Source organism: Rattus norvegicus, chromosome 3, assembly GCF_036323735.1.
Source record: "Rattus norvegicus strain BN/NHsdMcwi chromosome 3, GRCr8, whole genome shotgun sequence".
NCBI classification, from domain to species: Eukaryota; Metazoa; Chordata; class Mammalia; order Rodentia; family Muridae; genus Rattus; species Rattus norvegicus.
The window spans coordinates 71285773-71309380 of NC_086021.1; the positions used below are offsets into that span (position 1 = coordinate 71285773).

At 40.3% G+C, this 23608-nt stretch overlaps 1 protein-coding gene and 1 pseudogene across 2 annotated transcripts in view; one reads left to right on the plus strand and one right to left on the minus strand.

Annotated features, from left to right (window-relative positions):
• The window catches only part of Ttc21b (tetratricopeptide repeat domain 21B), a 74512-nt gene that overhangs the window by 16348 nt on the left and 34556 nt on the right, over positions 1 to 23608 (minus strand). For both annotated transcript variants that reach the window (NM_001191737.2, XM_039104488.2), the window contains 7 exons: positions 22410 to 22482; positions 21805 to 21915; positions 20940 to 21078; positions 15572 to 15678; positions 8006 to 8194; positions 6693 to 6803; positions 5733 to 5814 (listed from right to left, as the gene is read on the minus strand). In NM_001191737.2, coding sequence (NP_001178666.1) covers positions 5733 to 5814; positions 6693 to 6803; positions 8006 to 8194; positions 15572 to 15678; positions 20940 to 21078; positions 21805 to 21915; positions 22410 to 22482 — 812 coding nt within the window. The remainder of the gene's footprint in view (positions 1 to 5732; positions 5815 to 6692; positions 6804 to 8005; positions 8195 to 15571; positions 15679 to 20939; positions 21079 to 21804; positions 21916 to 22409; positions 22483 to 23608) is intronic.
• Positions 17820 to 21000, plus strand: Rpl7a-ps19 (ribosomal protein L7a, pseudogene 19; annotated as a pseudogene).

Below are 23608 nucleotides of genomic sequence, written 5' to 3' on the forward strand. Positions count from 1 at the left end.
TCAGGTATAGATCACATGCTAAAACATTTGTTCTGATGACTATTCTTTTTTATTAACATGCAGTAATGAAACAGATATAATCAAAGGACTATTTCATGTGTAATTCATTCCTAATGAGGTGTACGGCCTGGATCACCTGTGAAATGAAACCTGCTTCATTGGGCCATCCACTGTGGAAGAAGACGCAGCAACAGGGGCATGTCTAGAAAGGGTCATTTCTGGTGACTTTTCAATTTCCTAAGAGTCAAAACTGCCTAGAAGCGCCCTTCATCTAAGGCGTCTAGACGCTGAAACCCAGGAAGCTTGATTGACAGCTGTCCCTGAGACTCTTTTGTACTTCCTGCAGATGGAAGGATGGAAATGGCAGCGCTGGATAGCGACTGAGCGAGCGAGCCCAAGTTTTATTCCAGAGTTTATGTAACGTATGCGAATGCTAAAGACTAGACTCAGCTGACCACACTGCACCCTTACCACATTAGCCTCGGGAGCCTCATCTTTTCCTACAGATAATAATTCACTCACTTCTCTGGTTCCACTGTGACTTTCTTCTAAGTTCCTTCCAGTCTTCCCTTATTAGTAATGTACTAGGATTCAAGCATGATTTTGACCATGATTCATGAACACCAGAAGAAGAAGAAAATATACAGAATCACATGTGGAGAAGAAAAAAATGACCCATTCCCACAAAACAGAGATGAGTCGAGTCACATATGTATGACTGATAGCCAACTATTTGCAAGTGAAATTTGGTTGATACTTAGGATTTTCATTCAACATTAAACAAATAAATATTTAATTGTTACTAAGTGGCCTTTAATGCTTTGATTTTAATAGATGTCTAAAAGACTATCACATTAATAGTTCATTTCTCTGGGAATTTTTTTTGTCTTAAGGCTCTTGTGTTTCACTTATCATAGAACTCATAGAGAAATTTGTTAAAATCCTTATACACACTACAGTGAGAACTTTCTTAGGGTGAATTCCTAGAATTAAAGTATCTTCATGAGCAAACAAAGAAAGCCCCAACTTTAAAAGAAATCATTCCTGATTCCAATTTTTAAAAACAAAGACACTGTATTATATGAGATGTCAGTACACTTATGAGGCCATGGCTACAGCAGTGAATAAGGCCTCAACCAGATATCTGCATACATATTCACAGTCGTGTTATTCACAATAATCAGGGACGGAAACTATGTCTATTATAGATGGCAGCTAAATGTGATATATACACATAGAAAACATTAGTGACTTGAAAATGTAAGCAAACTCTTAGCATGACAACGGGGATGAACTCTGAAGGCTGTGCTAGGCGACATAAGCCAGACACGTGGCCAAATGCTGTGGGATATCCCATCAGCCACCTGGCTGTGCTAAGAATCATGGAAGCAGTGAGCAAAATGGAAAGCAGTGGAAAGGACTGAGGTGCAGAGTTACAGCTTAGAAAGATTGCATAAGCCTGGGATGGATGGACAGCCCCGGCCTGCACAGCAATGTGAACGTCCTAATGCGACTGAACTGTATGCGTGGACATGGGTAATTACCATATTTGATAATGTTTATGTTATACATTTTATCAGAATAAAAATTAGGAAAAGAACTTTGGAAGGTTTGCCTCTATTCAGTTACATATGTGAAAACAGTCAAATCCTTTGCCCTCTCTAAACCTGATTTTGAGTCTGTATATTTTGTTTATTCTGCCTTTTAGTATCACTACAAAGGACAGGAACCAGGAAAGGGAATTCAAAATTGGCCATGTCTTTTATCACTGGAAGATAAGTACACTATCTGTACCTAAAGAATGACTCATTTTTCTTAAAATGATTGTAATATCCATCATTTCTAAGCATACATTTCAGTCGCATTAGGATGTTCACATTGCTGTGCAGGCCGGGGTTGTCCATCCATCCCAGGGCTTATGCAATCTTTCTAAGCTGTAACTCTTAGCATGACCAGGTGGCTGATGGGATATCCACAGCATTCGGCCATGTGTCTGGCTTATGTCACCTAGCACAGCCTTTAGAGTTCATCCCCGTTGTCGTGCTAAGAGTTTGCTTACATTTTCAAGTCATTAATGTTTTATATGTGTATATATATCACTCTTAGCTGCCATCTGTAATAGACATACGGGTATTTCCCACCCCTTCAATTAAATCAAAGGAAGGTATGAAAGTGATAAAGTGATTTATAAACCCCCAGTATGATTAGCTGTGTTTACACACCTTTAAGTCTTTGGACAGTAGGCTGCATAATCCACCAAAAAGCCAAAGAGGCTAAAAGTAGGATTGAACTAAGCAAGGACTCAATATTAAAGTATCTGGCTAAAAGTTTTGTGTGTTATTGCAAAAGCATGTGTAAGGCATATTTTGTGAATATCTATATTCAATACTACAAAGACAGTTTCTCAAAAAATTCTGTCTGGTACTGATAAAATGTATTCATTAGTTCAAGGAAATAATGATCACAGAGAGACTAGACTACATTGTCTTTTCATTAGCCATGACATTTAGGGAAAGAAGTGCTTTCATTTTTTAAAATGGCAATATATCATGTGGTAAAAGTAGCTGGTACATTTTTATTGATAGATATCACAACACATATTTCTAATCTGGGCACATTTACCAATAAAAAGCAAAGGTCATTAGCCAGATAGGTACACAAGTGACAACAAATCCAGATGACACTTTGGGTTATGTGGAAAATGTGGAGTCCAGGAGTCCAGTGCTGCAGAAATACAAAGCACTGGAGAGGCCAGAGGTGCTTTCCTCAAAGAGCTGACCTTGGAGCAGCACCGGGGACAGGGGCCAGACACTGCCAGGCTGACAAAGGCATTCTCAATAGCTGATAGCATGAACACAACTGAGCAGGGTACAGCCCAGAGCACATGGCAACCTTGATGTTATTGAAGAACAGGAAGAGGAATGAAAATAAAAACAGAAGGCTGACCCAGCCCATGACATTACTGAAATCATTCTATAATGTTAGGCTTTACTCTGAAGCATGAACCTACTTTGAGTAAAGGGATAACTTATAGATTTGAAACTGATTTGATGACGTGACATCCAGCAGCAGCGAGTGCCCAGGGCTGGAAGAACAGATGAGGTGACAAGGGTCAGAAGAAGATGACAGACTGACTGTGCTATTTAACAACTAAGCAGGCAGAACTAGGATACTTGTAATTAATTAAAACAAAAAGGAGAAAACAACATGATTGGAAAAATTTGAGACATGGTACAATATGGTGAGAGCTGATATAACTGGCACTTTCAAATACAAATAAAATTGGATAGTACACTTCTTTTCTTAAAGATTTTTAACACACACACATACACACACACATACACACACACACACACACACACACACACACACACACACACACACACACACGAGGCAGGACAGAGGCATTAGATTTCCTGGAACTGGACTTAAAGGCAGTTAGCTATGTGACATGGGTTTCTGGAAACCAGATGTCTTTAACAACTACATCGTTGCTCCAACTCTTAACCAGTGGATTTTTAAAATAAGCTAAATACAGCACAATTTAAGTTCTGTTACTGGTTATGAACAATAATGCACAAATAAAATCACTGTGCATGGATGGGTTTTAGAAGAAACCACACAAAGTAAGTTGGTAGGTAAAGTCCTATCAAGAATGAAGCATTCATTGGGAGAACAAAGGGTAATGTGAACAAAACTTTTAACTAAACTGTAGCAAGTTTAAGAACTGACAGTAATCCATTCATTGATTACTGGATGAATGATACAATCAATGTATTCTCTAGTGAGTTTACTCATTCAAATTTTCTTCTCTTTTCTCAAATTTCCAATACCCTCTCAACGTTCCCTATTCTTACCTAAAAACCTCACTGCTACCTGAGTAGAAAATATGAGCAGCCAAAGAGAACTCTGTTCGCTGTCTACCTCCATCCTGTCTCTCACAGATCCATCCAATCAATACGCATTGATTCTGCACTGTGTCTAGCCTGTGTCTATCGGTAAAAGGAGCACCCTATTGCTGGCCTTGGAAAGTATAGAGTAACAGAGAAGACAAATGTAGAGATAGCATATATTCATGTGTATATTAGCAAATACTCTTAAGTAAAGAAGAGCTATTTGTTGACAATGTGATCAGGTCATCCCGCTTTCACCTGGAATTTTCTTTAGCATGGCACATTCTGGATCCAGGACCCTTGTAGTCCTGGGCCAAGCGGAAAGCAAGATACTCAATGAACCCTCCAGGGTGATATATTTTAGAATACATAGAAAGAGAAAGAAAGAAGGAAGATAAAGTGTGTTACAGGCAATATTGGATAAACTCTACACAAAGCCTCAGGGTGTGGGTTCATGGCTTTCAGTACTGCTAAAGCACAATGGCCTTACATTGAAATTATGAGTAGTTTTTTTTTAACTAGGGTACAGGGAGCTATCTCACATCTCTAAAACCCATGTAGAAATGTAAGAAGTGATGGCATAAGCCTATATATAACCTCAGTGCTAGGAGTATCCCTAGGCCTAAATCATGAGTTCTAGCCCAGTGGAGCACCATGTCTCTAAAGAGATAGGCAGCGTATTGAGACCAATGCCCAAAGTTGTCCTCTGGTATCCACAACACCCCTCTCCCACTGTTCCCCATTTTTCTGACACACACAAGCATCGAAGCACAGGTTTTAAAAATCATGAAAGTAAAAATGGTGCTGTTTGAGAGAGGAAGGGCACTAGGGTAACAGAAGAGGTTACTAGAAATGAGTATGATGAACTCACATTGCACACATATAAAGATGTCATAATGAAACCTCTTACTCCACACAATTAATACATACTTGTAAAAAAGAAAAATAAAATAAAACCACTCTTGCTTATAAATGCTCCAAAGCAGCCAGTGAACTAACAATTAACAGTCAGCTGTTTGCAAGAAATGCACTTGTTCAGTAATGGAAACCTAGGTGAGAGGAAACCCAGGTGACACAAGGGGGCTTCCCTACTAGAAGACATGTGTGAGGGCAATGTGGCCAAGACCAGCTTAAACCAGGGGAGAAAAGTCTGTACTTTAAAGAATACATAGAAAGATGAGATAATTCCTCCTTAAGGAACAGGAACAGTGAGACAGAATAACAACTGAAGTTGAAATGGAAAACTGAAAGGAGGGCAAACAGTGATTGGGCTTAGCAGGAAATGAAGGGAGGTCTGGGCAAAGTGAGTAGGAGAATCTAATGTGATTAGTGTCTGAGAGTTATCACTGCAGGGCTGTGTGCTGACAGGGAAACTGACCACAGAGAGAAGAAACCACAGAGTCAGGCCCTTTGGTGTCCATGGGGCTCTGTGCAGTGCACACAGGGAAACGCCAGCAGCGAGCAGAGTCAGACGTAGGAAGGATGAGGGTTGGAGTGGGGTTGTGGGAACTCTCTCAGTTTGGGGTGTAAGGATTTGGGTGAGGGCAAGGAAGGTGGCAACAGTGCCAGAAGTCTGAGGAGACAGCTGGAGTTTGAAGTCACTGAAGTAACACAGGCGATTGCAAGACAGCCCATCCAGGCTGTGCTCACAGCTCACCGTGAGATCAACAGACAGCGGGGATTCCTGCAAGCCACTTGAACTACTTAGACACAAGTGCGGGGAGAGCAGAGTCCGCGTCAATCCATGACTCCTTCCCCAACCGTTGACAGGATAAGAAAGCAAAGCAAACACAACCTAAGTTGACAGGAAGAGGAACACATTAGTCAGGGTGCATTTACCTGGTTTTCGTTCTAAAAGCTGCTGCAAGTGGAACACTGCTTGCTCATAGTCCTGTTTTCTGAACATGAGGTCGGCCATCAGCTGCAGAGATAAGCACCACACATTGTCACCAAGCACATTATGTTCATGAAGATTTAGCACTATACTAATATTTATGGAAAAACAGGAGGGACAGAAATGATAAAAAATAATCAAGCATGCAATTCGGACGCTCTGCTCATAGCTTTTGGCCTCCCAAAAGTTTCAAGTGGGGGCATAAAAAACAATTATGATGGCCTGCAGCCATGGCTCAGTGTTTACAAGAGTGTACTGCTCTTGCAGAGGACCCAAGTTCAATTCCCAGCACCCACTAGGGGCAGCTCACAACCACTTGTAACTCCAGCTCTGGGGAGCCCCCACGCCTCTGATCTCCTAGGACCCTGCACTGACATACACACATACAAATGACGAACACAATCTTTAGAAGCATGTGAGGCTACTTACTATTCCATCGTGCTACTGTAACGACATGCCTCACTGTACTAGAGTGACCACGAAAGGCTTGGAAACAAGCTTAAGTCCTACGTATCTTAAATGGAAACCATGCAAGACCTGTGGAGATTTTCCATGGGTTTTAAAGCAAGACACCTTACAGTCTACTTAGTTGTAATGGTGATCTTGAATGAGCCATGTGCAGTCACCCATGCAAGATATTTAAAAGCTGAAAGAAGCTTCAATCCATGTAGGAAAAAACTGAAACTGTGAGACAGGCCATTGAGAGTGACACAGTGACACAATGAGGCTTTGTTGTTCCCTGTGACTCCAGAAGTTCTGCTGTGCTCATGTTAGAAATATGCTATTCTTCCAAAAGCGCGTAAGAACAAGACCTCATCACCCAGTAACCATACTACGGGTAAAATGTGAACATTCCTCACAGAGAGTAAAGCGCAACTGCACGCGCAGCAGAGAACTCGACTGACCATGGTGGCCGGTTCGTTGTCCTGGTCCCTCTGGAGAAGCAGTGCACAGTGCCGGAGGGAGGCATCAAGGTCTTCTTGGGCCAGGTATAACTGGGCCAGTTCCAACATTATCTAGGCAGCAAAGTCAGGACTAGTCAGAACACTGATTTCAAAATAAAATGAGTAAATGTTTGGATGAGATTAAACTTCATTTGTCTGAAAGTTACAGCAATAAAAATGACACGTACAACAGACCAGATAGATGATAGGCACCTTCATCACTACTTTCTCTTCTGGAAGACAAAGGCAGGTGATAACTCACTTGGTAAATACAGACCGAAGGTGTTCTGATTTTAAAGCAACATACGGCATTTCAGTATAAACCTCTGAGAAAGACCAGGGCAAACCTCTTCAAACATGTTTTCTCATTAGTAAAACAAAAAAGGTTGCTAAGATATGCTTCTGAGCAGAACTAGTGTTTCCACTCTCTTAGCCACCCCTGAAGAAGTGCCTGCTTCTGTATGGCTTTGTAAGGCTATGCCGTCAGTGACCAGAGTCACTACCATCCTTTCACAGTCCCAGCACCAAGGAGCCACTGACATACAGATGCTGGAGCGTATTTGGCACTGCTGACCTAACTGAATCCAACGACCTACGCTGAGACATCTGTGGCTGAAAAACAGCTTCGAAGTGACTATTAAGGCAACGAAATCGCAGATTTGGTTTACATTACGTAATCCACTACAAACTATACGTTTGTGAGTGCGTGTGTGTGTGTGTGGGGTCAGAGGTCAACATCAGGTGAAGTACCCTGTCACTTTCTATCATGTTTTGAGACAAGGTCTTTGAGTAAATCCAGAGCTCAGCCACTCACAGAGGCTGACTGTCCCACAACCCCAGTGACCCTCCTGTCTTTTTGACAAGCCAGTGCTGGTCGAAGTGTGTGGTACTGCACCTGGCTTTTCTTACAGCTTCTTGGTGAATGCAAGGGCTAACACTGGGTCCTTATGCTCGTGTGGCAAACACTTCACTGTGTCAGCTCTGCAGTTCCCCCGATGGAAGACATCATTAGGTTTTGTTCTTTGATTTTGCATTGCTGGAGAATGAACTCAGAGCTGGGCACGTGCTTGGCAAACACTACACTGTGTAGTCCACTCCTAGCTCCACATGCACTCTGAAAGTTTTCCAGAAACACAATTGCTTTTTTAAACTTATTTTTGTTGCTACATTTATTTTCAAATCTTCATTATTAATAATCTCATAGGCTTCTACATCTGAGCAAATTATATGGTACCTGGAATGCAGGTACCTATTCTTGTTACAACAGCACTGACCTTACTATCCGTTTCACAATGAACCAGGGCCTCTCTATAAAATGTAATTGCCTTTTCGTAGTCTCGCTGAGCAGCGGAGTGTTTTGCGATCTCTGCACAAATTTCAGCTGCGAAGTGTCTCTGTGAGGGAACCGCATCTGGCTGCTCCATCTGAACTCGCTTCAGTATCCGAGCCTGCAGCTCTCGAGCCTGCAAAAAAGCAAGCGTTAAAACGTAAGAACTGGGAAGGGAAAGGAGCACCTTCCAGCAGTCTGCTAACAGTGTAAGCGTACCATAAGATTTATATGAGTGTTGACGGTCGGCGATAGAACAAACTAATCCCCCTACCCCACAAAAGGAGCCTTTTGAAGATCTCACACAAGCAGCTACTTGCAAATAAGCCAAAGAACTGTAATATCGAGTCTTCTTCTGTGTAGGCACGAACACAGAAAAAAATCATAAAGGAAACAGCGATGGAACAACTAGGAAGATCCCTAGCTATTATTGATAAATAATTATAAATGCTAAATATAATGTAATGAAAACTTAAATATTGGTAGATTTCAAGTAACAAATACATCATGTGTTGGTAGTTTATGAATTAATCAAATATTTTCCTAAAACATACTAATACTAAAAACCAACTCGTCTGTTGAACTTAAGCTTTTCCAATCTTGGGAAGGTAACAATGATTTATTCAGAAGGAATGGAAACAAAACACACAGCTACTTAGCCATTGTAAAGGAGAAATATTGGTGTCATAAGCTATAAAAATTAACAAAGAAATGACACCAACAACCCTAAACAACCTAAAGGTCTAACGATGGGTAATCTCGTGATACACAAACCCAAGATGAAGCTATCCTAATCTACATAACAATAATAAACCGACTGTTGGATTAGAAATATGCCTTTTAGTCATACTTCTTGTCTGTAGGACATTAATAAATGAAAGAATTCTTTCTTTAGTGCTTAACAAGTAGAATATAACCATGAGTCATCCGCACTCATTCATGGTGACACATTTAGCAAATAGTGAATGCCAGCAAAACACCACACATTAGGCTGGGCACAGGACACTGTTTCAAAGACGCCTGTCAAAATGTTGGCTGACAATTTATATTTGATGAGTATGATTTATAACATTTTAAAGTTTCATTTTTGTATCGCCAGTTTACAGGGTTATAACAATCTTTCAGAAATGAAAGGATGATAAAACAGGAATCCATATCATAGATAGCAAAGAGTAACTCTCTTTCATGAAATTTTAATATTGATTACATTGCATATATGTTTCTGGTTTTTGTTATATACCTAGGTATGTATGTGTGTGTGTATATATATATATATATATATCTCCTATATATCACATCTATGAAATATGTATATGCATTTATATTTACTGCGCTGAAACATGTTTCAGGGCTTACCCTATTTTGCCCACAATAAGAAAGAAAAACTGAAAGTACAAACAGTATTTGCTACAGAGGCTCATGGCAACCGCCTAAGGAAAGCTAGCTCTTTCTATAATGACTGAACCTTAGAGGTAGACTCAGTTTATAGTTGCTTCCCCATTTTATTAAAAACATTGCCCTCTTTTTTATTTTTTAAAAGCGAAATTTATCTATGTCGCAGAGGCTGGGAACTTCAATATCAAGGCACAGCATGAAGCAAGGGCCTTCTTTCTCTGTGCCACCCATGGCAGAAGGTGAGCCGATCAGGGAACAGGAGCCCGATATGAAGCTTTAAGTTTGCTCCTAGTGTAAATTAATCCACACATGTGGTGAATATTTTAAACATCCTTCATAGGTAGGACTCCCTGTCTGTTGATAATTAAATTTCTAACACATACTTTCTGAGAGACACAGTTAAACCATGGTGACTGTTCCAAACCTAGATTTTAAGTCTTCGCTGGTAGGCATGATTCCCATGACTAATAGTACGGAGGCAATGTAGCTTTGTCTTATAATTTGGGTAGCATTCGATAGGCCAGAAGCTTCTATTTTGTAAACCATTTGCTCTACAGACATGCTTTGAAAACTTGAGTATTGGAATCACCAGACAGGAGCTTAAAATGAGACTTGTAGAGGCCATCTCTAGAGTTTCTTAGTCGGTAGGCCAGCTCAGCATGAAAATGTTTCTTTGTAAATTCCCAGGCGATATTAATTATGACAGGTATGAAACCATGCCTGCAGGTGGCTCGGTGGCCCTCAGGCATCCCAGGTGGCAGAGCACGGGCTGCAGTTACAAAGAAGCAAGCACTCACAGGTGGGGGCACAGCAAGTCTTCGGAAAGACTGGGGGTCTGAGAGCCACTTCACAGCAAACGGTGGCCTAAATGTTACATGCGACTGTGGAGTTAAGTTTTCAGTTCAGAGCTGGGTACATGGACACTCAGTAAATATTACTATTTTAGCTCTCTCTGATTAACTGTAAAACCTACTCAGCACACTCACTAGTTACCCTTGCATCGTTATTTTATTGTGAAATAACTAGGGAGTATATCTTTTATATAGATTTTAAATTGTTTTATTAAGATATTTAAAATTAAAATATGATTACATCACTTACTCTTCCTCTTCCTCCCAGGTAACTTCCAGGTACCACTTCCTTTCAAATTGGAGGCTTCTTTTTCTTTTGTTTTTACTGTTACATATATGTATAAATACACAAGTATATAAACACAATCTGTTGAGTCTTTTAATGTGGCTCCCTATGAAGCTTTGTGATTTGAATGATACATTTTATGGACTAAAGATATGCAATTTACATAATCTGAGCTTTATCTTTCTATCAGCTAAACTTCTAGAAAAGCAAATAGTATATTGTTGTGTATCTCAATTGTTAAGCTCTTTGGAGAAGTTTATAAATGTGTGTGTGTGTGTGTGTGTGTGTGTGTAATAGAGAGGGACATACACAGAGAGAGACCTTGCCATTTTTGTAAGGATAAATAACTAAAAGGCATTGTAATAAAAAATAATTTTTAAAAATTTTGCATCTAAAACATTTTATGAAAAATGTTAAGTTGCTGTAAGAATAAATGTAACCGTTGTTAAGAAATCTTTTTATAGAGCATATATTTACACATTTCTTTCAAAGATTTATTTTTATTTATTTTAGATTATGTGTAGGCATGTGTTGTCTGCATGTCAGTAAGCGCTTATGAATGTGTAGGTGCCTGAGGAAGCTAGATGTCCCTAATCACTTCCTGGAGCTGGCGTTACAGATGGTTGTAATCTGAGAACCAAACTTGGATCTCCTTAAACATTGAGCCATCTCCACAGCTCCAAGAATACATTAAAAAATTGGTATAATATTATGTTTCTGCTTGGCTTTCAGAAGGATTAAAGCTAAATTAATTTGCTACAATAACAACATAAGCCTTGCTTGCATTGACATTTTAATCCTTTTACATTTTATAATATATAATTCTAAATTCATTCAACTTCTTAGGTAGAAAAAAAGTATAGATATAAACATTTGGTACTTATTTAAGAGTAGAAATATAATTGACTTTATCTATAAGTTCATCCAACCAACTCCAGTTAGACAATGGTTTCCACAGGAGTAGAGACAGGATACTGATTCAGTCTTGGAGGTCAGGTGGGGCTTTAACAATAGCTTCTAATTTTTCCTTTCTATTTTTGTAGCTTTATGTTACAAATCTTATGATTGCTTCAAGATAAAGTACACCATTAAACTGAAGTAATATTAATTTTTACAAAAACAACATGGCAAAACAGTGCACATTAGGGGAAAACAAATGTTGAATGTAAGAAATATAAACAAATACAATCTACGCATATTAAAAATCTTATCCAGAATTACGCTGTGAGATCAACAGATGCTGGATAAAGAGGGAAAAGTCAGTTAAATAAGAACCCACTGAGCCTACACTCTGTGAAAATACAGTTTAGTTAATATTTTAGGGAGAAATGATAGATTCATAAAGGAAACAGGAAGATTGGTGAAGGGCAGACAGGAACAGATAGGAACTGTTACAGTCAGTCATCCTTAAGCAAGAAGAAACAAGAACTGTATGTCCTGTGTGTTTCTCTGGGATGAGATGACTCAAGTCTTACAAATGGCTAAGTCTCAGATCTCTTGGTTTATTAGATCTATTGCTTTGTTTTCTGGTGTGGGAAGGGTGCACATGTGGGGATTAGTTCTCTACTCCAACACGTGGCCTCTGGGGATCAAACAGATGAAGTGGCAAGTCTCAGTAGCCAAGTGCCTTTGCTCACTTGCTAAGCCATCTTGCTGTTTTTCACCTCTACTTTTCTAGCCATTCGACTGCATGCAGTACACTGTCAGGCGCAGGCGGTCACAGCGTGGAGGATGCCATTTGCTTAATCAAAAGCAAGTCATACACTGGTATTCCAGAAGACCTTTGTCATGATACTGCAATTATCAGTGCCAATTAACAGCTTAAGGTTTTGAGACTCAGTGGCTGTGGGTAAGTTCTGGGTAAAGGTAAGGGAGCTACAGTGGGCAGCATCGTGGACCCTGGGTAAGGACGGACTAGCCCTGCTGAGTCGTGCTGCACTGTTCTGAGTGCTGGATTGGATCAGGTGAGACAGGCAAAGGAAACGTGATGATGGGTTTTGCAAAATTTGAACCTCTTCTTATGATAATTTTGTAATACACAGGAATGTACTGTAGATATCAAAATACTGCATATTTACTATATATTTCGATATCTAGAAATCAGGGGCTGGAGAGAAGGCTCAGTGGTTAAGAGCACTTGCTCTTTCTGCAGAATCCTTGGGTTCAGTTCCTACCGTACGCATCGGGTAACTCACAGCTGCTATGACTCCAATTCCAGGGGATCAAACGTCTTCCTCTCATGGCGCATATATAGACAAACAGGTGCACACACACATACACACAAATCAAAAGATTAACTAAAAAATAACTAGAGCTTAGAGAGAGAAGTAGACAATGGGTAGAACATGAAATAAACTATAAACCACTAAATAAAAGTACAGGTGGTAGAAAACATGTATGAATAGCAATGCTTACATAACAAGCAGAATTATTATATAATTACTTATTTGTACAAAGGGTTCTTTGTATGGCTTCAGAGGGAAATGAACTGTGTAGTGTTAACTATAAATACAGTTTCAAGCAGCCAGCTTGAAAGGGAGGAACCGGGATAGGAAAGGCAGAGCTGGAACCGAGGAGAAGTGAGCCTCACTGCAGTCCACACTGCACCCATGGAACACTGAACCGAGGCGTGGATAACAGAGCATGGGGGAAATGAACTGAAAATAAACTAAAAAAGTCAAGAAAAGAGAACACGAAGCTTTAAAACTTCAAAATGCAAACAAGTTGTAAGATGGTAGGTAGAAGCCCAAATATAGTCCATAATTATGGTGCGCGCAAACAAATGAAAGATCCACATGCCCTCGGCCATCTCTTTGGTTTTCATTTTGAGAGAACATCTCGGTAGGTTCTTGGGGCTTGACTTCATCTTGCTCTGCACCCCTAGCAGGCCTTGACCTTGGGGTTTCTTCCTTCCCAGTTTCACAAATAGCAGGGATTACAAACTTGTGCTACTAGGCCTGGTAATAAATTAAATCTCCCAGTGAACAAAGAAGCATAAAAACAAAATTGTCAGAGCACATAAAAGTACTCATTGTTGGCCTTCAGATCCTCAGTATAAGGAAATGAACATTGAAAGTAAAAACATACTCTGGGCAAACAAGAACCACAAGGAAGCCAGAGTGAGACAGAGAGGTGGCGACCTGGGTAAAGGTGCTTGCCTAGCAACTCTGTCAGGCTGGTCCTGACAGAGACACAGAAAGTAAAACAAAACAACTCCATAGTTATTGTTTGACTGTCACACGGGAGCCATGGCATATGACACACCCACAAAGTCAACCTGACATACCAGTGGCACTGGCATATGCTGAGCACTCCATAATGCCAGAAATCCGTCACCAATGTCCACAGAAATTTGTTCTGAAACTCACTGTCATAGAGGACAGAGCAAACGTCAACAGAGCTCAAAGGATTGGGTCAGACAAAGTATGGCGCTGGCACAGTGCAACTACAGAAGTCAGGACATGATCCCCACACCTGCCTGTCCCGAAGGCTGGTGGTTCAGGTTTCATTTTTGAGTCTGTAACAATTTATGTTTGTAAAAAAAGTTTTTTTTTTAAAAATTGTTCATTAAAGCCATTAAAAACATGTGTATACAATTTAAGAAGGAAACTGCTTTTTAAAAATTTTCTTATAAAGTGGCATCATGTAATTAAAAAGCAAACAAGCATTCATGGGAGCCAGAGGGGGAAAGGTGACTGATTCATTAATAATACTAACAAGAATAAACCTTTGTGTGATTATCAAAATGGAAAGCAAATATAACTAAAAATATCGACTATGAAAGATACCTTTTTATAGGAGACACAGGCACTCAGAAGATGTTATTGTACTTGACAATGGAACACATTATTTTTTAAAAAAACATGACTACTTAAACTGACAAAGGAAGAGATTTTAAATGATCAGTGTGAAATATATTAAAGTTGTGGAATTAAAAAATAGTTTCTGTAAAGGAAGTGTTGAGGCTTCAACGCTTTCAAAATTGAAGTGTTCTCAATAATAACCATTTTCAGGCATTGAATCATTATTTGTTTTGATAAATCTGTGGGACCTCGAAAGGCCCCCTGGTTCCTGGTTGAGGAGCTTGAGACCCTGAAAGGGATGGTAGGAGTTTTGCCTGACTCCCAGGAAACCAGGCCGGACACTAGCTGTAGCCCTCTATAGATTTGTGGCCATCAGTCATGTAAGAGCAATGCCCCAAGCCCCTGAACAGCTAGAGGATGTGACCACAGGTCTCGTAGGCTCAAGACAGAGCTCCATTATAATGAGGTACCTAAAGGCCTGGGGCTTAGCTAATAAACTTTCCTTCCCAGATACTGCTCCCTACAAAGGTATTTAATTTCAGGCCCACCCTGAGAAGTGGGGTACGGTTTTACTCATCCACTTTTCCCCACGACAATGAATGTCTTAAAACCATGGACTGCCTTTTTTCATCAGGATCCATTGTGGGGAGCCACAGAGGTCTTCGCTTACAGAGCTGCCGTCTAATCTCCCCAAGAAAGTCTCCCTGCACTGCCAACCACCTCCTGCACTGCCAACCACCTCCACCACCAAGCCTGAAGCTCACTACTGTGCAGCCAAGGACTTTTCCTGCAAGACCAGCAGGAGCTCCCCCGCCCGGGCTAAATCCAGCCCAGTGGGCCCCCACTCCATTCTCAGCTCTTCCTGGGCTCCTAGTGGCACCTGGATGCCCAAGAGCCTGAGAACACGATGGCTCCGGTCTCCTTGCAGCTCCAGGGACCCCCAGCCAGCTCTGGCTGTTTCCTGCGCTCAGCTTCCCACAGGCTGACAACCCGCAGGGTAAGTGTGGTCAACTTCCCACGTCCCGCCTCCCTGAGTGGCCCAGCCCTGTGGTGGAGCAGATACGGGAACCCACAATAACCCTACAGAGGTTGCCAGTTAAAAACCTACATAAATCTTCTCTAAGTATTGGGTTAACAGAGTATTTTCAGCCCTCTGCCCAGAGTCAAACACCCTGTACCTGCTGCAATGCTGCAATCGCGTCGCCAGGTCTCTCCATTTTAGAGTAAACTTTTGCTAGAAGGACTTGGGAACGCCCATCCACCATGAGAGCCGACAATTCATTTACTGAGAATGGAATGCAAAGGGGGTAATGTCATCTTAAATAAATGCCTAAATATCTCTACATTAAAAACGGTCTTTACAAGATTTTGACAGTGAATATCTTAGATTTTAGACAGTTAAAGCATAGCCAACCCTTAAAAGGATTTAGAATAGTAATTGACTTTTAAGAAAATGTAGAGAAACGGAACTGTTACCAGCATTTGTTCTTAGACATTTAGGAGCAGGTAATCCCACCACTCACATTGAGATTGCAGAATTTAAGTGTGTAAAGATGTGTTTGTTGAAGCCATTAAAACGAAACAGTACCTTCATACAATTACAAAGAAAAGTGCTTAAATTTATTAAGTTAGCATTATTAATGTCACTAATTGTCTGGTTTCTAGTCTGGCCTCATCTCGAACTATCTATGTAATACCTCCCTCCCTTGTAGAACAACGAACTATCTACCCAGCATGCTTAAGGGAAAACTTGGAATAAACCAACTGGTGCTAAGTAATCCAATCCAAAGCCTGCAGTGATCTGCACCCGTGGAGGTCAGAGCACTCCTTGTCGGAGTTGATTCTCTCCTTTTTCATATGGGGCTTGGAGGTCAATCCCAGGCCCAGTGCATCAAGCACTTTTACCAGCTAACCCATCATCTTGCTGGCTCTATGACTGCTTAACATTTCAACCTGAAAAGTAGTGTTTTGTCTTATAATTAATTGAATTAACAAATCTGGGTAACAAAAACTCAGTCTAGCATGAAGTTAGATTTCCAAAGAAGGCAGTTTCGTCACAGTTACGGGAAGAAAGGCCGTGAAGTAGGCTAACTGACAAGTCTCAGCCACAGTGTGGAAACCCAGGCAGCAGTTGTCTTTGCTCTGGCCCCATTAGAGGGGCAGAGTGGGCGGGGCCGTAAAGCAATGTAGCTGGATTTCTTCTGGAAAGCTCCAGATCACTTCTGGATTCAGAGAAGCTGTATGTAGCTGGCCCGTGCAATGGAAGACGGAGTCAGGGAGGCCAGCAAGCTTCCATCCTAATCCAGGAGAGACAGAGAGACAGAAGTAGAAACAGAGCAGTGGGAACACAGATTCGAACTGAGCCAGCAGCTGCTTTAACATAACAACAAGGCGGAAGCCAAGATTTTGATTCTCACCGACTACAAAAGAGAGGAAAACTGTAAGGAATGAGGAGTGTTCCGTGCACACCACACCGAGGAGGCGCATGAGAAACTTAGGCTTCCTCAGAGTAAGTTAAAGACCTATGTGAGAAGCCAGGTACTAGTATTTATTAGCTGTGGAAACCTGTAGACGTGAAGGAAAGTGATCTGTAGGATGCTGACTTAAAAGAGGGACAGTTTAAAGCTAATTAGTGTAATAACACATAAAATGTGTGTGAGGGCATGAGCATGCTGCAGGCTGTATTCAGCAAACACTGAGTAAGCATTTCCTATACAAACCAACACATGAAATTTATATAAAATGCATACCTGTATCTTCCCCTACAATCTTAGGCTTTTTTTGTGTTGATTGGCTAGATCTCACAGACACAAGTGAGTTGTTTGACATGAGTAAGAAATCACACAGCAAATGTATCCATAGTTGATTTATGGGTCAACTTTATCAAAGCTAAACTAAGACATTTGGGAGTATCAGAAAGATTAGGTTAGTCGGCTCTTACAGGCAGAAATATACATGATGGTAGCAAAAGGAAATCAATGGAATGAAATTAAGTTTCTTATAGAGTCATATATTTGGTATTTATTAAGAAATAAAGGTGGCATTTGAACAAAACAACTAAATTTAAAATGACTATCCATTTTGAAGATGATACGAAAGAACACCTATGTGTTCTTAATTAAAAATAATTAAACACCTATGTGTTCTTAATTAAAAATAATGTTCTTAATTAAAAAATAAAATAAAAAAGGCTAGGTAACATCTTAAAAGAGTTTTATAACACTGATTAGAAAAGCTTTTTCAAATAAAGTAACTTAGAAATCAAAGAAGGAAGATGGTCAGATACAATATAAGGCACAATAAATAAACTTGGTAAAGAAATACCAGCTCCAGCAAGACTCTCTACCAGAAAAACAGGCAAAAGATTAAGGCAAAAGGGATATATTGAAAGCAGATTGTGGTTTCTCTCTCCTCCAGCTAAGCAAGATGCCCAAAGGAAAGAAGACCAGGGGAAGAAGATGGCCCTAGCACCACCGTCATCAAGACACAGGAGGCCAAAAAGGTGGTCAACCCTTTGTTTGAGAAAAGGCCCAAGAACTTTGGCATTGGGCAGGACACCCAACCCAAAAGAGATCTAACATATTTCGTCAAATGCCCCTGCTACATCAGGTTGCAGTGGCAAAGAGCCATTCTCTATAAGCGGCTCACAGTACCTCCTGCCATCAACCAGTTCACCCAGGCCCTGGACAGGCAAACAGCGACTCAGCCGCTTAAGCTCGCCCACAAGTACAGGCCAGAGACAAAGCAGGAGGAGAAGCAAAGGCTGCTGGCCCGAGTTGAGAAGAAAGCTGCTGGCAAAGGCGACGTCCCAACTAAGAGACTGACTGCCCTCCGAGCAGGGGTCAATACAGTCACTACCTTGGTGGAGAACAAGAAGGCTCAGCTGGTGGTGATTGCCCATGATGTAGACCCAATTGAGCTGGTGGTTTTCCTGCCTGCCCTTTGTCAAAAGATGGGGGTGCCCTACTGCATCATCAAGGGAAAGGCCAGGCTGGGGCGCCTGGTCCACAGGAAGATGTACATCACTGTTGTTCACACAGGTTAATTCGGAAGACAAGGGTGCGCTGGCTAAGCTGGTGAAAGCTCTTAGGACCAATGACAGATATGACAAGAGACACTCCCACCGGAGAGGCAACGTTCTGGGTCTTAAGTCTGTGGCTCCCATTGCCAAGCTGGGAAAGGCAAAGGCTGAAGAACTCGCCACTGAACTGGGTTAAATGTACACCAAGTTTGCTGCACATAAATATAATTACAAAATTAAAAAAAGGGCAGATTGTGATCCATAAATAGTAAAACTCACCTCAGTCATCAAAGAGAGGCAGATAAAAGCAGGGGTATGTTTGATTCTCACAATGATTGCTACACAGTGGTTGGGCATTTTTGTCTTTAAGAAAGTATAAACTTTTAGGTAAGGTGGCTCATGAATTTGGGCAGCTGAGAGAGGAGGATTGGCATGAAATCTAGGCCAGCCTGAGCCTAGAATGAGATCATCCTCCCCACAAAGCAAAACAAGACAAGAGAATGAAGCAATATTCAATTTTTGTAAGTACACAGAGGTATACAAACCAAAATCTTATCTGTTTTCTCTTATTTTTCTTCAAATTATAACCAATACTAATATTCTGTGATATTAATAAATTCTAGCATGCATATGTTTAAAATAGAGGGCTGTATAGGCAAATAAGAAATTATAAGATGAAAATTCATCACTACAGAATTACACATATACTGTAACCTACTATATATGCATATACATAAGCTATATACATATACATATGTATAACCTATCATATATAATTTCCTGGGGACTGGTTTTAAGCACATACAGCCAATACCCAATCTGTGGATATGCATGGGTGATGCAGTATTTGCACATAATGTGCACATGTCCCCTGACATTAAATCATTGCTGGATGACTAATAACACGCAACACAATGTATGTTACACTAATAGCCCTTCCACTGCACTAGCTAGTGACAAGAAAAAGTCTCTACATGGTCAGAAAAGAACAGCTTTTTTTTAAAAATATGTATGATCCAGGTTGAGTCTGTGGATTCTAGAACATTACTGGTAACTGTGTGCACCAGAAGAGAGACAATCTCCAAATTCTCACATGAGTATTCTACATTTTACTAAAAATCTTAAAAAATAAACCCTGGACACTTGTCAAAATACAATGTGAAAGTATTGAAAACTATAAATGCATAAACAATTTCCCAGCACTTTATTCTTAAGAAATAAAAGCAAGAATTGGGAGAGATGGCTCAGTGGGGAAGGCTGCCATGCTGCCTGCCAAGCTGAGTCCAATCCTAGGTCATATTTCCCAAGTCGTCCTCTGACCTCAGCACCTACCCAACGGCATGCGTGCGTGCCTGCAACACACACTACAAACCCAAAAGTAGATCAGTGTGAAAAATGTAAGAACCACGTGCACCCCAAGGATTAAGATATAAGCATATTAGCTGTCATGTGGTTTATGGTACCAATGTGGCAGAGTAAACAGATGCTCAATAATAACAGTAAAATTAAAAATATTACCAAGTTATAAAACATTAATGCTGTTTGATCAGATAGTATTAATGTACTGGTATCTGCATGTATTTCCTTACATTCTTTATGGACAAAATTGCCAAATAGGTAATACATTTTATTAAATAGGGAGATCACAATGACCACATTTTTATAAAACACAGATACATAAAGAATATATATTTAATCACATTCTACCTCTATGGAATGTAGTAAGAAGAGAGTAAGCAGAATTTATAGAACAATAGCTGATTAGTGCATTGTTATACATTTATAATGCCTGAGATTTTTTGCATGTGAATGTGTGTATGATGTAGAGGACATAGTCAATGTCAGGTCATCCTAACCTTTGAGAAAGGGTCTCACTGACCCTGGAACTGAATAACATGGTCAGAGTATCTGGCCAGGATCAAGCAGGAATCCTGTCTCTGTTACTTTATCTTTAAGATGACAGGTACATAGTGTGCCAGACTTCTAAAAACCTATTTAGTGTCAGTGCTAGGATTCGAAACCTAGGTCTTCAAGGAAGCCCTTTACCGTGGAGCAACCTCTGCAGCCTGTCAAGCTCCCTGAATTCTTTTTTAAAATTGTAATATTTTTAGAAGATAAAGATTATAGGTTGGGGATTTAGCTCAGTGGTAGAGCGCTTGCCTAGCAAGCACAAGGCCCTGGGTTCGGTCCCCAGCTCTGAAAAAAAAAAAAAAGATTATAAAAGTGTTGGTGTGCTTAAATACCAGAAATTGTGATTTATATATAACTTATGTATGTTATTTTGGGAATTTTATAATTTGTTCTTTTATAACACAATGGACTACTTATTAAATCTGTTATTAGATTTAAAGCCCACCCATTTGGTAGAACTGAATTCTGAAAGAAGAAAAATTCACATGAATTCATACAGTCAACCCCACGTAAAAATATTGAGAAAATCAATATACAATTATGTATTCTAAAAGTAAATAGGCCAGATTTATAAAGTAAATGTTGTTTTTTCCCAAATCAGAAAGCTTGCATACCAGGATCATGAGCTAGAGAATGCTGAAGAACTTTCTCTGCTTTCTCATACAACTTTAGTCTCAGGAGGAGCTCAGCCAGGTCATAGCACAGGCAATTCTGCTGTCCACTTTTCAGCGCAGCCTCATAATAGGTGATTGCCTAAACAAAGTCCATGTCAGTCAGGGCAGAAAAACCACAGAGACTTCACACAGCCAAGGCATGAGACATATCTATCACTAGAAACCATATATAAAGCATTTTAGGCATGTATCCTATTCCTACTGTCAGTCAAGTATGTCGCTTTTCTTAGGGAATTAGAGACCACATAGCAACTAGCATCTTTTCTTAAACAATAAAGGGATAATGAACAGGACTTGGCAAAAAATATTTCTCCAGAGATTATTCTAAGGTAAGCAAGCTTTCTCAAACGTATCTGCTTTCCTAGTGCACTTAAACTTAACAATGACCATGAATGGCAAAAGAATACACAGTCAAGGAAGCTCCTTTATTTCTACTAGAAACAACAGCAGAACAACCGCCTTGACGCATTTAGCTTGACCCATCTGGTACAGCAGAAAAGACAATGACTAGACTACATTATACTGTGTATTATACAATGCGATATGATTGACTTTATGGCCATTATCTGGTTGCAAAGTCTAGGATTTAAGAAACTTAAAGGAATGGTAGCATCAAAACCATCTCCATGGAGTGCAGCACTGGAGAAAGCAGGTCACTAGGAACATCTGACATGACACAAATACCAGTTTGCTCACCCAAATGTGGAGCTTAAAATCACTAAAGAAAGTGTCTGCTGAAGACTTCTCTAGAGTAGGTCTCGATCACATGACCCCATAGGTGTACCTCACACTATGAAGCACTTACCTTTGAGTAGTTGTGAGTTTTGACAAGTGCTTTCCCAATTTTTCTCGCCAGTGTTCCATCTTTTGGGTTCTGATTTAATGCTTGCTCATAGGCCACTATGGCTTCCTCGGGCTAACATTGTCAAGACACAAATGACAAAGTTTAACAAATGGCTTAAGGGAACCCATGAAAGAGCAACATTTTCCACAATGACGCCTCTCCCCACTTGGAATACTTTGCTTTACGAAAGTAGATATTGAACAATATAAAAGTATACAATTCCAGATAGATGACTGAAAATTGGCCAGATATTGATCACTGTAATTCGACCCATAATGATCATTCTTGGCAGTCATTACAACAGTCAAGCGATCTCTCTCCATCGTTCTGTTTAGAGGAGACTCCCAACATTCTTCTAGGACCATCTCTATTGGATATAGGACAATCACTGAATTAAGTTAAGATTTGAAAAATATTATAGAAGCTAACCTCTCATTGCCACCATCAGAACTCAAATATTAAACATGATGAAAAAGCCAAACTCCTTTAAACACACAGTTACACTTATTGCAGAGTTCCATGATTTTGTTTTTTTAATCTGAGTTCTGTAGAGTTAGAAATTTTACCTCTTGAATGTTCATGTATGCATCACCAAGGAGCAGGAAAGACCGGGGGCTGGGCATCCTTTCAGCAATTTCTCTGGAGTTAGACCAATACTGTTTAGTATACTGGAAATAGGCAACATTTACAAACCAGTAAGATAAGATGGAGATAAGATAAGAGTTTAATAAGCTTATTAAACTCAAGCATACACGAGCCCTCAGAATGCAGACAGCCAATGCAACCTTGTTAAAAGCCGCACACTGTACATGCATACATTTTATATACTGGAATACACTTTTTATGGACTCTTTCCCTTTTGTGACATACATGGAGCAGAGTAAAGGGAGACAGCAAACATATTAACTCTCATGTTGCAGGGCTCCTTAACAGAAGGAATAGATTGTATTGTCCTTCTATACAACCAGAGCTCCTATCTTCAAGGTAAAAACTTTTTACCTTAAAAATACCAAGGTTTTGCTTCAGGATCTGCTTCTCCTTTATTTGCAGCACTCAGATCAATAGTCTTCCTGCTTCACTATCTAATGTGCTACAATTACAAGTTTACAGCACCTTGCTGGGCTCGTTGTACAGCATTAAATGTGTCCTATTTAACTGCTTGAAGCCTCTGTGATGAAGACACTCATTACTTCGAGGTCACACATGATGCCCGAATGCGTGTCTATAGCTGATGTACCAGACTGCTTTGCAGCAAACCATGTATTACATTATTACATCGCAGCACATCCAAAAAAACTACACCTTTTTGGTTTGTTTGTTTTTCTGAGTTTTGGTTTGTTTGTTTTTGTTTTTTTGAGACAGGGTTTCTCTGTGTAGTCCTGGCTGTCCTGGAACTGACTCTGTAGACCAGTCTGGCCTTGAAATCAGAGATCTGCCTGCCTCTGCCTCCCAAAGTGCTGAGATCAAGGGTGTGCACCATCACAGCCTTTGTTTTGCTTTTTGGAGACAGAATCTGACTACAAAGTCTCACTGGCCTGAAACTTTTACATAAGGCAGGCTGTTCTCCAATTCACTCACGGCAATCCTCTTGCCTCAGGCTGCTTACTGCTACAGACCACCATACTGGGCTCTCTTAAAACCAGTGTAGAAACATACTTCCAGCACACCGAGTGTGTCTGTGTGATTAGCGTTTCGTCTGTGCTAAAGAATAGCAACATGGATGCATGTGTGTTCCAGTAACTTTTACAGCCTCTGCTCGACAAAG